Below are 14,545 nucleotides of genomic sequence, written 5' to 3' on the forward strand. Positions count from 1 at the left end.
GTTTTTTGTGAAAATGTTAGGGATCAATTTGGCAAATTTCCCATTTAGATTCGATTAGGTGCGATTAATATATTACATATAAAATGTGGATGTACGCTTATAGGGGCAGATGTATTTTGTGCATTGATACGGTATGCACGAATAAAATTTACAAATACAATAAAGTTATGTAAGCGTCCACCATATAATATGGAAAGTATAACAATAAGATAATCGCACGAAATTACCATCCGTACATGCCTCTGAACCCGGTTCAACCGATAAACTCGTTGTTGAACCGACCCTTTCGGATTGATGTCCGTAAAATTCATCCTTATGTTTCCCATCATTTACCCTTTCTTTTCCTTCCGCTAAAACTCCAAAATGAGCAGCCAAAGCTACCTGCAAAAACCACCTTTAACGTTAAATCCCTCTATCCTTTCTCCCTCCCGATCTTCGCCAGCATCTCTCCAAATAAACCTTCTTCAGTCTCACCAAAAACCAACACAGAATAAGTTGAATGGCTGTAAGAACTCGTGTTCTTCCTTGTTACCTGCTGCTGTAAAAGGAGGTTCTTCTTCTGGGATTTTGTCTGCAATCGGGAGAGCAATTGAGGAAGAAGAAGAGTACAGAAAAGCCAGGGCTGAGGTTCACAAGAAGAGTGTGGATTTGGAAGGGTATTCAGTCGAAGGGATTTCAATTGGTGGTCATGAAACTTGTGTTGTTGTTCCTCAACTCAAGGCCGCTTTCGACATTGGGAGGTGCCCTTCTAGAGCTGTTCATCAGAACTTCTTGTTTATCACTCATGCCCATCTTGATCACATTGTAAGCTCTTTGCTTCTTCTTGTTCTTCTTCTTCATTTTTGGTTTGTTTCAATTGAGTTGCTGCAATGATCCTTGCTTGATTGAAATCTCATTTCAGTTATGATTGGGATTTTCTTTTTGAAAATTTTTATCTTGTTTCTTTTTTTATTTATTTATTTTTGTGAAAATGACGTGCTTGGATTGCTATTTAGCAATCAGGTGCATATTTATCTTAATGGGCGTTTCCGTTGATTTTGCGACAGAGTATACTGACAACTTCGGGTGATAATGTTCATATCTACTTGATAATACTTTGAATACTAAATATGTTTAATAATTTGGAGTCCAACTGGTAGTGAGGAGGGGAATATATTTTTATTTTACTTCTAGCTGAATATGCTTGAGCAAATATTTTAGTTTGTATAATAATGACATGTTGGAGGAGGACTAGTAGATTTGGATTGTGCTGCACAGCAGTTGATGGTTTGTAATATTTGATAATAGTGTTTGTTGACAGACACTGAATTTTATCTGTTTATACTTTGATTTAAATTAAGAGTTTTGGCAGTTTCTACTGATTTAGAGTGGGCTTCCAATGTATGTGACTGCTCGTGGTCTTTACATTATGAAACTTCCAATGGTTTTTTTTCCACATTGTATTAAATAAGATGAGGAGAAGTTATTTGATATTCACCTTCTATATGTTGATATTCTTATTATATCTTATCTCTTTTTACTTGGTTGATGTTAAGAGGACTTTTTGCAATTTTACTGAATTAGGGTGGACTTCCAATGTATGTGGCTACTCGCGGTCTTTACAGCTTGAAACCTCCAACTATTTTTGTTCCACCTTGTATTAAAGAAGATGTCGAGAAGTTATTTGATATTCACAGGGCCATGAGTAATGTAGAACTCAACCTTGATTTGGTTGCTCTGGATATAGGTATGCATTCCCTTCTGATATAGTTTCTTTCGTTCTGTGCTTGATAGCTCTTAGTCCATACCATGATTTCTAAGTTTATGATCAGGGGAAACTTATGAAATGCGGAATGATCTTGTTGTGCGACCATTTAAAACTCATCATGTCATACCCAGCCAGGTAATAGTGCAAAACTTTCTTTTTGTTTTCCCCTTTTCTCGAATTACCTTGTTTCTTCCTATCATCAGAAGCAACAATTTTGCACAATCTACTAGGGTACACTTGTGTGGATGTCGGGGATAAAGTTTGGAAAATTATAGGTAGATGATACTGACCTTTCCTGAGGTTCACTGCTATTCCAGATACCTCCCTGTGGTTCTTGAATTAACACCAACCTTTCTTGCCAGAAACATCAACTAAATGGCATTAAGTTTTCTGATCGAGACACTTACAGTCCTCTCATTTTGATGTCACCCTTTCAGCAGCCACTTTCTCTTCACTCTTATCAAATCCCTTCCCATTTTCTCTGTCAACCCAAAGTGTCCTTTCCTCCTACTCATTTCCCACCTCACCAACCTTTCCCTTTCTGAATTTACCTCATCCACCCTCTGCACCTCCTCTTGCTATTCCAGTGTCTCCGGTGCCTCCCCACTATCTGATTTCCAAATGCCCAAAAATAATATATTCATGTCTGCTGATTCGTTCAACTTTCAGATCATCCCATCTGCTACTACAATGATTCGACATCAAGCAAATAGATTTAGAAAAACTTGGATATATTTATTTGCCAATACTTCTCCTATATATATATATATATATATATATATATATATATATATAGATATCTTTAACTGAGACTGAGAATTGGGTTGATGATGAAGGGAAAATGTCATTGGGTTGACTCCAGTTTTGATAAAACTGGGTTCTATGAACATATAGAATAATTTGGTGATTTTGATATGTTTTCCTTTTGTATTTAGTGTGACCAAGTTGGGTTCTAGTTCAAAATGTTTCAGTTTTATCCATTAGTTTTTTGCAAATCATTGGCATCAACTGACAGTGGGACTTCATAGGGTCAGATTATTTTGGTTTTTTTTTTTTGGGGCAGGGGAGGAGTTGCTGACTTTTGAGAGAGTTTTTTTTTTTGTTTTTTTGTTATGGGGTGGTTCAGCTCTCACTTTGGGTGACTAGGTTTCTGCAAATTTGGCAGGCTGTTACATATTGCCTGGGGAGATGAAGGATGTTGAAGAGGAAATGTAAAGCAAGCATGGAAGAAACTAGAGAACAATAAAATGGAAAAAGAACTAGTTAGGATTTTGTTATTTTGTTGACTGTGGAAGGACAGTTTTGACGAACCAATACCTCAATTTCTGCATGTAATTACTTTTTACTCATTGCTATTTACTGAAATTGGTGGCAAGAGTAGTTAGTTGAAGCTGAAGTGAATCTGAAAGGAGGCAATAGTCATTCTGCGAACCACTACGGAACGACGATTAAACCACAGGGAGGTTGGTCTGATTTACCGACAATTTAATAGATACTTTTAAGGTTAATGTTAATGTAAAACTGTTGAAAAATCATATAGAAATTGTGGGTGACCAAGAGCTTGGGTGAGTGAAACTAAGACATGCTTGATTTGCTTGCCAACTTTTGCCCTGAGGTTGAAATTGCTCTTAATGCTGCATCATTCTGGTTGCTGCTTATGTGTACAGGGTTATGTTGTTTACTCTGTTAGAAAGAAGCTGAGGAAACAATATATGCACCTAAAGGGAAAGCAGATTGAGAAACTGAAGAAGTCTGGTGTTGAGGTTTGTGAAATGAAAACTGCCTGCAATATATACATTTTTCTTTAATTTCATCTTAGACAGGCTGCCATTAGAGTTTTCTTTCCCCCTTGTCTAATATGAGAAACATTTTTCAGATCACAGATACTATCTTGTGCCCTGAAGTGGCCTTCACTGGTGACACAAAGTCTGATTTTTTCCTTGATCCACGCAATGCTGATGCATTGAGGGCAAAGATCCTTATAACTGAGGTCAAGCCTTTTGCTTTTAGCAATCACATGATGCATCTTTATGAGATCTCTTTAAAGGTGTTACCAACTTATATCTCTGTAAAGACCTCCTGTGTCTCTTAGGATTTTCTAATAAATGTCAAAAATGAACATTCTCTTTCTAAAATTTTAGCTACTGAACTGATTCTCTTGTAGTTGTCCTCACCCTGTACTCTTAAAGGATTTATATTTATTGCTCTATGTGATGATCATGGGAAAATGTGGATTTTGATATCTGTCCTTAGTAGATTTAATATTTTATTGAAGGAAATGAATAATCTCTAAGTCTTCAATGTCTCTTTTAAGTCAAATACCTATTTTCGAGCAAAGATGAACTTTTCATATTTCGGCTCTTAAAGTTGGTCCAAGTGTGAGCAGGGCTAGTCTGTGTCAGATAGCAAGAAAATTTCTATCCTATATTCTTAAGACCTCTACCACATGCGTTTCCTTCTTCCAGATTGAGGAAATGCCTGAATGGGTTGAATACATAGCAATGTAGATCAGAGGTGGTTGCCTTTCCATATCTCTAAATGAAATATTAGGTTCTGTACATTTTCTATTATCTATGAAATACAGTCTCTGTTTCATAATATATGATCAAGTTTGCTTGAGATCAGAACCATTTATACTTTAGAACCCTCTGGAACTTAACTTTACCTGCTGTGAGAGATGACATGAAAAATTTGACGTTTAGTCAAAAGCCTTTCTTCCTGTTTGTTATTATTGTATAATTTTATTTCAATGATATTTCTGATATACTAAAAATTTCTGTTCTGGACAGGCTACCTTTTTGGATGAGAGTGTCACTGTTGAACATGCACGTGATCACGGTCATACACACCTATTTGAGGTACTTGAGTATGAAGCAACTGGTCTACAAAATTATGCCATTATGATTTACATTGTAGTCCATCTGAAGCAGATGCAGATGATAGTACACATGATAAGTAACCATGTTATGAAAGTATATCTGAAAGCTTGTTTGGGGTACAAATGGGTTCTGTATTAGTTATATTGTTTACCATTGGAAATGCAGATTATGGAGCATGCCCAGTGGATTAGGAGCAAAGCAGTAATATTGACTCATTTCTCTCCCCGCTACAACATTGAGGTACATGATGCAGTTTGTTGTTATGATCTGTTTATCGCAATATATTTTTAGAAGTTTTTGTTGGCTTCTTGTAGTTGATTGCTAATCATGTTGAATTTGTCCTCTATTATCGTTTTTTTTTGGTTTCCTTTTTCCACTTGACTCTTTTATTCTGCTTTTGTGCCTTCCCTTTAAATTTTGGCCTTTCTTGATTTGAGATTTTTTAGATAGTTTGTTACGAATGAAGAACGAGGAGCAGGGATTTGGAGTCTGGATGCATATAATTCTTTTACTATATTCACCAAACAGACAAATCACTGGAAAAATTAAAAAAGACAAACGATGAAAAAAACCATAGACAGCTGGTAATATGTTTCAGCCAAAAAAGTGTTCCTGGCAAGGGTTCAAGTCTTATGTTGTTTGATGTGTCAATTTCAGGACATCCGCCAAGCTGTATCAAGATTGCAGTCAAAGGTCTCAGCAAAAGTAATTGCTCTAACGGAGGGTTTTAAATCAAAGTATTCGTAGATGGGAGCTGTATTACTCTCTACAATGATCTGTTGTTTGTATTTGTTATTTAGTTTTCACTATCTTTGTTTGCAACAATTTGTTGTAGTCTCCACCTGTGCGTGCGTATGTAAATTTTCAGGTGATTCTGTAGATATATTGGATAAGCTTTTGCAGAAGGAGCTTCTAGAGCAACGTTTAGGGAATGGTAGGGTTATGGATCACAGGTTTTCAGAGTCAAATTTGGCACAGTAGATCAACTTTCCACATTTGATTTCCTGGACGCTCTCTTTAAAGGCTCTTGAATTCAACAATGCAGCGCTCTAGAGTTTTTTTTTCCTTCTGTTTCTTTTTCTTTGAATAACCTTGCGATCTTACAAGTGCCTTTTTGAAGGAAATGAAACTAATATACTACTAGAAGTTATAGTTATAATATGTACATCCTCCGGTTCATATCCTGGACCATGCCAAATTTGCAGCAAAAGAAGGGATATTTTCATGCTTGATTGTTTAAGAATGAAATGCAGCTTTACTGGAATAGACGCTACTGCTCCATATCTTAAAATGTACAGAAAGTTAATCTTGCCGATCTCATTTGTTTGATCACTTGGTTGCTTTGGGGTATTTTCCTAGATAGGCTAAGCTCTCTACTAAGGTGCAAATGAGTCGAGTCGAGTCGAATTTTGGTCTAATCAAACTGAGCTTTCAGTTAATTTTATGAAGTTCGAGTTCGAGCTCGATGAGCTCCAAATATCAAGCTCAAGCTCGAGATTAAAAAATAAAAAATTATTATTATTTTTTAAAAATAAAAATAATTATTTTATTTTTTAAAATGAATAAAATAATAATTTTTTCTAACAAATAATAAAATATTAGGGATATATATGTAATTTTACTATTAAAATAAAAAAATATATATATAATCGAACTCGCAAGCTAATGAACTTAATGTTTTTGAACTCAAACTCGACTTGATTAGCTCGAACTCGTAATCGAACTGATTGCAATCGACTTGCGAGCGGTTCGATTCGTGGACTGCCCTACCCTCTACCCAAATACAACAGGAAGTGACAACGAGAAAGTAGGTTGGAATTTTGTCCTTGACTCCACACATCATATCAACTTCTTTTTTACTCAGTTAACATCAATCTCCCCAGAGGGTCTATCATGGGTGACCAATTTGTTTTTTGTTCATGGTATCCTATCTGACTAGTCCAATGCCAACCTTCTTTAGAGGCTTATTCTGGCTGACTTTGGTATGCAATTGTTGTTTCTCCCCTTCACTGCAACAAGAAAGTAGTATCCTTTGACAACCTTTGACAGTATAAATATGCTTCAACTGAAAAGTCAGAAGTACAAGTTTTTCCGATGAAGTCGACCTTTGATCAGTTATTTTCTCAACAGAAACATGCTTCAATCCTCCCTCCCTAGTGATATTTACAGAAAGTATTTGACATCTAGATGACTCGAGTCTTGTAGCAATCAGGGGGGACTCCCACTAAGCTGGTCTTTGATGCTTTGAAAAGAAATTATGTTCTGAGATGTTGCTTGCTGCAAGTTTTAGGTGTATATTACACAAATTATGAACGATATATGCTTTTCAACTCTTGTGAAACGTGGCGTCAAGTACTATTCAATTTGGTGACGGTGCTATTTTTGGGAATGTTTTTGAAAAATTTTACTGTAGCAAGGTTTTTAGAATATATTTTGGAATATTTTTAAAAAATATTTTGGAATATTTAAGAGTAGTAGAGTTTTTAAAATATATTTTGGGATATTTTTTGAATATTGAAAAAAATTTAGACTACTTTTTAGATTATCTTTTTGAAAAACTAGTTTTTAAAAAACTAGTGGATCCAAACAGAGGTTTTTAAAAACAAAGAACCTCTGATGTTATGTTGAAAACATTTATCTTATTGTTTGGACTTGGATGGTAAACAAATGTTCATGTGAACCTCTTGTCTGTGTATTCATAAATGTCATGTAAAGATATATAATGTTTAATGAGAGCAGGATTTAGTTGCTAATTAATTCACATCAACTTTCCATTGAAGGCAAGATTCTAGAACTTGGTGGGTTAAACATATCAGAAGATCCATAGGTTTATTCAGACATCAATTTTAAACACCTAAGCAAACTTTTTCTCACCAAGTATGCTCGACTGGCTGATAATTTATATTTAACAAGTTAAAATTGTAGGATCGGTCATATGAAAAAGAAGCATGAATTTTCAATGCATAAAATGAGCTGAGAAACAGCCACTAGTTAACAATGCTTCACACTGAGCTTCAGCTTTTCCTTTGGGGATACAAGATGCAGATTCACTAATGTGATTCAGCTACAACCATTCTCACTATAATTACGCTTTTGTAACATGATTTCCTAGTCAATCCTGTGGAATCCAAGGTAGCTCAGGAGAGATTGGTGATGGTCCTCAAACTCTAGTATATTTGGATTGTTTATCTATTATGGCAGTGATCACAAGAGCACACTCCAAAGGGTAGCAGGATCTTCACCACACCTGGTATGAACCTCTTTTATTCTTTCAACAGAACTGCAAATCCCACTACACCTCCAATCAAATGATGCCACGCAAGCGCTACCAGACTGTGCTTTCCATTCACATTCTGTAAAGTCAGGTGAATTTCATTAGACATACCAAAGAATGAAGACTAATACTACTTGGCACGTTCAAAGTATTAGGCCTATGACGCTTCTGTATGATGATCTTTCATTCTTGACAAGTTTGAAAATTGTAATTGTCAATATGTATTTATTGGTGATTGATCCATAACTGTTAGACAGATCTAGGAGTTCTAAGTTCCAACAAACCTTAAGAGCAAAGACATAAAAAGAAATATACAAGAGAAGTGACTAGAGTTGATTCGCACATTCTCTCCTAATGGTTCCGAGAATTACTGAACTGAATGTTCTCCATCACAGTTATGGAATTTTTCTGTTGTTAACTACACTTTTTTGCCCTTAAAGCAGTGTACTTGTTGTTGAGGAACATAGTGTTGGGTCACTAATTGGTGTAAAGAAGCAAAAGTAGAACTATGGGGACTATATTTTGCCCAATAAAGGTCCAAGTGCATAGTGTATAAACCTAATATATCACTTTGCACAATGGAATTGGAGCCAACAATAGCATGAAACAAGCAGAAGCAAGAACAAAACTTGGAAACTGCATACCGTGTGGTGTTCTACAGCACATATTATGATCGTTAATGTGCTCAACTTCAAGACCAATTAGCCATGCCCCCAGTGAAACATCTTCATTTGCATATTTATGCAAAATTGGTCTGAAATCATAATAATAACTTAATGAGAGAAGTATTATACAGAAATCCAATTACAATGCAAAATGTCAAAGAATTTGAGTTGAAAAAATACGGATGTGGATATGCGGTTAAAAGAAATGGATATGTGGAGTCAAGCGGAGCATTCACCCTGTTTCAATAACCCAATGAGGACTTAGCTAAATATGTTTGTCATCTCATGAAAGGCAACCAGAGGGTGACTGGAACTTGCAATTTTTGTCAGGAGAGGAAGTCACTCTTACCAGCCTAGCCAACTTTGGGCCATGCTAGATTGTTTCCACCTATTATATTGCAACTCTAATTAAGAAATAAGATTATGTTCTCAGATTTGCTTCCAAAAGTTAAGCTTAATTTCCACTACAACTTTGAGGTCAAAATGTTTCTAAAGAAAACAATGCAATTTTGGAAACCAAGATTGCATGCCTGTGTCGATAGTTTACACTATAAAATCAAACTCTCTGTTCTCTTCCTATAACATGAAAAAATAACTGAATGAGATACTCATGATTCTTACAGGTTGACAGAGATGTATGTTGCCAATTCCTGTGAGATAGCATATATCTGACCAGTTGCATGTCTGAAATATCGGTTCCCCTCCTCTCCAAATTTCCAATGTTCAGGTTCGTGGTACTTGACGTCCCTGACAAATGAGACAGAAAATGAGAGCAGAGAAAACATATTTTGTGAAGCACATTGCTGACTAAAGCATGATATCTTTAAGAATTGTTGGGATTAGAGAAAATTACTTCTGATAAAGAACTGGTCCTGATTTCATACACCCTATGTATACCCTTGGTTTTGAACGGTGACGGGCAAGAGTAGCAGCTAATGTGCCTGCACTACCAGGTAAATCAATACTTTTAGTAAATATACAAAGTTCCAAACTAGTGAATTGAGGCAACATATACTGAACAATAGATGTTCCAGATTTCCAGCTTCTACAAGTATATAAAGAACTATGGGAATGAAAAGAGGAAAGGAGATGGTATACGCACCCAGATTTACGTGAACATCATCATCGATCTTAACATAAAAGTCAGCATCCCATTTGGCTACTGCAGTAGAAAAGAATGCTTTTGTCTTTGCAGATAACTCATGATATCCCTCAACATGTTCCTATAGAAAAAACCACAATACATGTGACCTGCTATTATAAAGAATGCCCACGGTGTAGAGAGCTTTGGCTTATACGTACCAGCCGGAGAATGTCATTATGCTGTTGTTCCTCCAAGTCAATTGCTCTGTCCAAAATGCTATTGGATGTTGCACTGCAAAGACCAGCATAATATTTGTCAGAGCACATCTTGGGACACATTAATTTCATAAATGACTTCTTATGACGAATATTTATTAGGTATAAGCAACAAAATGCTTCAAAGAACATGATTAAATTTCTAATTCGGCCAAGTCCTCCAACCACATTTTCATATATATATTTCCAAGCGTGCCAGCAGACAGACTTCTTTCCGAGTTTTACTCACATTATGATTACTGTGATGGAACTATCAAGTACCATTCAGGAAATGTAAGAAATGTGCAATTGTAACGAAACAAGTAGCAATGTTATGCAATTACATAGTTTGCTGCCACCATCACTGGGGAGCACAGAAAATATGGTTTGTAATTATGTTGATTTTTTTGTCAGTTAACATGGCTTAATCCTATGTTAACTATGGAAAGTGCTGGCAACATTGAGGACAATTGGAAAACATAAATATCCCCATATTGGAAACACATTATAACAAGCACATACCACAAAGTCTTAGAGCTCAATGATCCAGTTTCCCTGAATTATTGTAGTCATTCCATGACAATATAGAAGCCAGCAACAAGTGCAATCTGACACTATTGAGACCCGGAGGGAGGGGGGGACAGGACAAGGAATGGCATCTAGTTCCTAGTGATATTCATGAAGAAAGAAAAGATTCGCCAGTTATTTGCAATAAATTTTTACATAATACTTTTGTCTAGTTGAAAAGAAGTTCACCCATAATGTGCATTTCCCAAGTAAGCTCCATTTGCTATTCAGACTCCTTATTTGATCAACTTGACACGTCAAGACCATATTATGATCCAGAATCACTCTGCTTTAATTTACATAAGCAGTGGCGGAGCTAGGACCCTGTGGTGAGGGTTTGCGATAAATTTTTACATAATACTTTTGTCTAGTTGAAAAGAAGTTCACCCATAATGTGCATTTCCCAAGTAAGCTCCATTTGCTATTCAGACTCCTTATTTGGTCAACTTGACACGTCATGACCATATTATGATCCAGAATTACTCTGCTTTAATTTACATAAGTGGCAGAGCTAGGACCCTGTGGTGAGGGATGCAACAGTCAATTTCAAAGTAAATCATGCTCTATGATTATATGAGAAAACACTATGTACTTTGATTCAAAAAGCCAAATCCTTTTTTCCCATTAGAGTGTTGTTAATGTTTAATTCAGAATAAGTCCGAAATTTTTATTAGAAGTAATTAATAAAATATCTTATATTTTTTAGTGGCTAAATTAGAATAAAGGGACAATATATAAATCTTCAAAGGATAATCTATATAAAGGAATTTTGTTAAATTTAAGGGGGGCAATACAACTAAAATAGAGAATTTTATGAAATTCAGAGGGTACAAATGTGGTGCAGAATTAAAAATCTTGAAAATTTTCAAGCCCATTATATAATTTTATAAAATTTGAGAAAGGGGTGGGGGGGGAAGCAGTTGTCCATCCTAAATCCTATGTGGCTCCGCCACTGTACATAAGTACAAGTTTCTGTCATTATGGCATCCCAAAATTGATTATCCAGCCGATTCTGTTTCCAATTGTTGCAATTCACAGAAGCTGGAGACGAATGACATTCAAGAGGTTATTATTGCCACTATCTCTTTGTTTGGCTGAACTACAGTTAAGCTTGTTAGCGGAATGGATGATAATGTAAAGTGCTTTAATTCTTAAGACTACCTATTAACACTATCCTTGCTGATCATACAAGAACAGGAAAGAAGGCAGACCTTAACTAGCCAGTGTACATTTACTATCAAGACTGCTACTCATTGCATCATTGACAGTTGTATAAAGGTGCCTTGCGCTAAACTACTACAGTGTAATCATTAGCACTTCACTCTCCTTTGTTTTAAGGTGTTTATGAATTGGCAGATCTCTGCCAAGCATACAAACTGGAAGAGCATCCTTATCCTTTTTTTTTTGTGTGAGTTATGCCATATTGATGACAAATTGTTGAGTTCATCAGTTGTTTTTCAAGGTCGCTCTTTTCTACAAGTCCTTGTTGAGTTGTTGAGTTCATCAGTTGTTATTATTGTGACTATCATCATTCATATGCACATGAAAAATGAAATCAACAAAAACAATATTCACCTGTGACCTATCATGAATCGGATGAATATCCCCTTTTCACGCTCTAACTGAACTAGCTTTTCACCTGGTCAACAAAACAATGTGATTTTAAATCTAATCCAGAGCAGATGAATATATATTGCGGCACAAGAGCAGAACAAAAGTAATATTACCTTGAGGCATCCAGGTTTCTCTAACTGAATCACGCCTCTTTCTGCTACTAAAAGCTGTGTTAATTCCAATGACTATAAATGCCTTTTCGCGCTTACTCTTGCCATTCGAGTCCGTGCCAAGGGCAGGCAAATTTTCAGATTTTCCCATCTGATCAACATCTCTAGCAGATGGTAGCTCCAGCCGAAGCTTAGCAATTGAATTGTCGAGAGACCTATTATTCCTCCACAAGCATTAAAAGAGTCTTGTTACCAATTGTCTCCTCTGTTGTCATAGGCATGGTATAGATCGATATGAACAACATGAGCAGTGCCTTAATTAAACCAGTAACCTTATATTTGGCTAGGAAAAATCAAATTCTGTTTAGCAATTTAGCTTCTTTTAGATGGATGTTATATATATCAATACTAAATTATGAAACAAGCTCAAAAACAAATCAGAAAATGCAATCAAGAATACTCACTTAATAGCTTCTTGAGCTTCCTTATAACCTCTGAGGACATCCTCTTTATCCTGATTGCAAAAGGAAACTCTGCTCAAAATATGCAAAAAGAACAGCACAGACAGCAGCGGATTACAATGCTTTGGGAAAGATGAAGACAGAAAAAACAGTGAATGTACACCTTCTCCCTTTTTGAGTCAATTGCCATTTCTTGTTGACGTCTCCTCAGAGAAACTATCGGATCATCCCACTCAGAAGGAGCCCACAACCTAAAACTCAGCCATGATTTCAATTATCAGCTCAAGAATTCATAGCATCCCAAAATTTGACCAAACAATTCCTTCAAAGAAACCCCTGTCCATGTGTAAATCATAGCACATCTAAATATTTAGTCTTCCAAATTCAGCCAGCTTTGGCATATGCTGGACTAATCCACCCCTCTCTTGATCTTGACTCAGACACCTACTAAAAAAGGCGATTGGAAATTGCTAGATTTCTTTCATAAAGGGGATGTAGACAAAACATAGAAAAAGAACGAGTGAGACCGTTCCCTCATCTGTCTTATTCACACTTTAGCCCCTTACACGCGTTTCATCATTTTCAACAGACACATATGAGAAAACCATAGAGTATGTGTCTATGTCTAACAATCTTTTTCATGCCTCGAGTCCATTTACACGCAAATTTTAGGTATTCACTATCCCCTATCCAGCACCAATGGACATTTTTGGGTGTTTGCTAATAGCTTATTCCACTTGTTTTATAAAAATATCGGTTTTTGCTCAAAAACCAAGAAAAAGCATCCTATTTCTTCAAAAAAAACTCACCACCGGCAACCTCCCATCCATCACCAGCAACCATCTTCGCCACCAGCACTCTTTCTAACATTTTTTTAGAATATTGCTGTTTTAACAGAGCTTTGTCACCAACGCCCCAGACAAACACACCGGATATCATAATTCGAACTAACTCGTATCAATACGATACAATTTCTGAATCCTTATGGCAAATTTTGCATGATAAGATATATATTTTTTTTCTTTCACGTAAAATTGGAGGAGCGTGACAAATAAATGTGAAAGAAAGACAGTGCAGAGATATTGGATTTGGAGGGGTGTGTGTGTGTGTGTGTGTGTGTTTTTTTTTTTCTTTTTTTGTACCTGTTGGAGAAGAGTATGCCAAGGGCGAAGCTGAAGATGCAGAAAACAACGATCCATTTGGGTGAAACAATAATGGCTTTGTTTCTGCTCTTCATAGTGTCTTTGGGCTGTTGAAGCATGAGTCGAGGAGTTTATTTTGCGCGCAATGACCGGCGGGGCAATCTGCAACATTTGTCATAAGATTAGCTTGCTTTTATGGGTAGAGTTGATGGAGCGAGTTTACAATCTTGTCCTAGATTGGTGGATGATTAAACTTTCATTTGTGTCTTCTGAAGAATATTGATGGTAAATTTCTAACGGTGTGACTAAAATGCGTCCGTTAACCATTCGATGAGAGGGGTTTCAAATGTTAATTTTTTTGAAATAGCATGTTTGTTTGGATAAGAATTTATTTGGATGATTTATTTGATCCAGTTACTGTAGCACTTTTTGTGATGTGATGTATATGAGATAAAAAGGTGATTGGAAATTGTGTGTATGATACAAGCAAAACAAAATCTGAAATTTTTATTCCAAATTCTTGTTGTCCAAACAAACTAAGATCTGAAAAGTGTGTTTGATAAACGAGCGTTCAAGTGTTAATTTTTTGAAATAGCATTATGGCTCCATATGAATTAATCTATTTTTCAAAAACTAATTTTTCAAATACAATGTTATATTAATACACAAATAAAAATAACTCTAAAAACATTTCATCCATAAAGTATATCACATATAATTCACAAATATACAAAAAAAAATAATTAAA

The 14,545-nt window shown here is 35.9% G+C and overlaps 2 protein-coding genes across 3 annotated transcripts; one reads left to right on the forward strand and one right to left on the reverse strand.

Moving 5' to 3' along the window:
• Positions 1-354: 354 nt before the first annotated feature.
• LOC113778813 (tRNase Z TRZ2, chloroplastic) lies at positions 355-5,691 on the forward strand. Its single transcript, XM_027324310.1, has 8 exons — positions 355-804; positions 1,564-1,726; positions 1,812-1,882; positions 3,415-3,510; positions 3,624-3,737; positions 4,537-4,605; positions 4,792-4,866; positions 5,284-5,691. Exons 1-8 carry the CDS (start codon positions 364-366, stop codon positions 5,371-5,373), a joined length of 1,119 nt encoding a protein of 372 aa, XP_027180111.1. The 5' UTR covers positions 355-363; the 3' UTR covers positions 5,374-5,691.
• Positions 5,692-7,560: 1,869 nt separating this feature from the next.
• On the reverse strand, positions 7,561-13,973 carry LOC113777906 (beta-1,3-galactosyltransferase 7-like). Of its 2 annotated transcripts, none has more exons than XM_027323137.1 (11): positions 13,798-13,973; positions 12,819-12,906; positions 12,659-12,708; positions 12,198-12,418; positions 12,046-12,109; positions 9,868-9,940; positions 9,668-9,788; positions 9,419-9,506; positions 9,187-9,312; positions 8,545-8,654; positions 7,561-7,979 (listed from the first exon to the last, which is right to left on the reverse strand). In XM_027323137.1, the coding sequence occupies exons 1-11, from the start codon at positions 13,914-13,916 to the stop codon at positions 7,831-7,833; spliced, it is 1,209 nt and encodes a 402-aa protein (XP_027178938.1). In that variant the 5' UTR covers positions 13,917-13,973; the 3' UTR covers positions 7,561-7,830. The 2 variants fall into 2 exon arrangements, with proteins under 2 accessions (XP_027178938.1, XP_027178939.1); XM_027323138.1 differs by having other exon boundaries at positions 12,198-12,409; positions 13,798-13,972.
• Between the last annotated feature and the right edge of the window lie 572 nt (positions 13,974-14,545).

Source organism: Coffea eugenioides, chromosome 7, assembly GCF_003713205.1.
Source record: "Coffea eugenioides isolate CCC68of chromosome 7, Ceug_1.0, whole genome shotgun sequence".
Classification (NCBI taxonomy): domain Eukaryota; kingdom Viridiplantae; phylum Streptophyta; class Magnoliopsida; order Gentianales; family Rubiaceae; genus Coffea; species Coffea eugenioides.